The 944-nt window shown below is 41.0% G+C and overlaps 1 protein-coding gene across 1 annotated transcript in view; it reads right to left on the reverse strand.

Moving 5' to 3' along the window:
* The window catches only part of LOC113215986 (probable ATP-dependent RNA helicase DDX60), a gene marked incomplete in the record, with an annotated part of 6,334 nt that overhangs the window by 1,124 nt on the left and 4,266 nt on the right, over positions 1-944 (reverse strand). The window contains 1 exon segment of the mRNA XM_052271367.1: positions 1-944. Within this exon segment, the coding sequence (XP_052127327.1) occupies positions 1-944 (944 nt within the window).

Below are 944 nucleotides of genomic sequence, written 5' to 3' on the forward strand. Positions count from 1 at the left end.
TCCAAGTTTACATCACTGCCTAACAAAAGTAAGCGAAGAATCAGTGATGCACTCAATGGGAAGTTTCCCACCATCTGTGGTAAATTCCCTGTCATGAGAGTTTCCATCTTGCGTTGATGGAGTCCAAAAAATATCACATTTCCCTCCTTGTCAAAACCTCGTCTGCCAGCTCGACCAGACATCTGATTAAACTCAAGGACATTCAAAAAGGGGCTGTCACCAGCTACCACTACAGTTTTGCATGGCATATGAATACCCAGGGCCAAGGTTTCAGTGGCAGTAAGGAGATTTAGGATCTTCAATCGGAATAGCATCTCAACTGCTGATCTTTCTCGGTTATTCATCCCAGCAAAATGTTTCCCCAAACCCCTCCTGAGCAAACTTGGGAACGAATCTTGTGCTTTATAACCAGTTTTGATTAGACGTTTTTCAATAAAGTCAATCATTTTCTCATCAGTAAAGCCTTCTCCTCTCAGAGAACCAGTGCTCTTGAGCATAGATGGACCCCTCATGAGACCCAACTTCCGTTTAAATCGTTTTCCACGGAACCTTCTGTGGGTCTTATTGGCTTTTTTATCATTCTCAGTCTCGGATTCACTTTCAATGTCAGTTTCCTCATCTTCAGTGAAGTCATCCAGGTCTCGAAGGTACCGAAGTAGTTTCAAAGGCATAGCCTCCACAAGGGCACGATTGTATGTAAAAACTAATGCAGGCAACATACCTCTATCTTTCAAAGCATCTAAGACCCATGGGATATTTCTGTAAACATATTCTTCACTTGTATTAAGGCCACTATAATCTACCTTCTTTAGACAATCAAGCACTTTCAGTTGGTCATCAAGAGATTCCTCTTCAAGCATGGTTCGTAAGTCAACACAGAACTTTTGAACTGATTGCATTGAAAGGAAACCTGATGGACATAATTCTTTAAAATATTTTACTAT

This window comes from Frankliniella occidentalis, unplaced genomic scaffold (genome assembly GCF_000697945.3).
Source record: "Frankliniella occidentalis isolate FOCC.00 unplaced genomic scaffold, Focc_3.1 Scaffold158, whole genome shotgun sequence".
Classification (NCBI taxonomy): domain Eukaryota; kingdom Metazoa; phylum Arthropoda; class Insecta; order Thysanoptera; family Thripidae; genus Frankliniella; species Frankliniella occidentalis.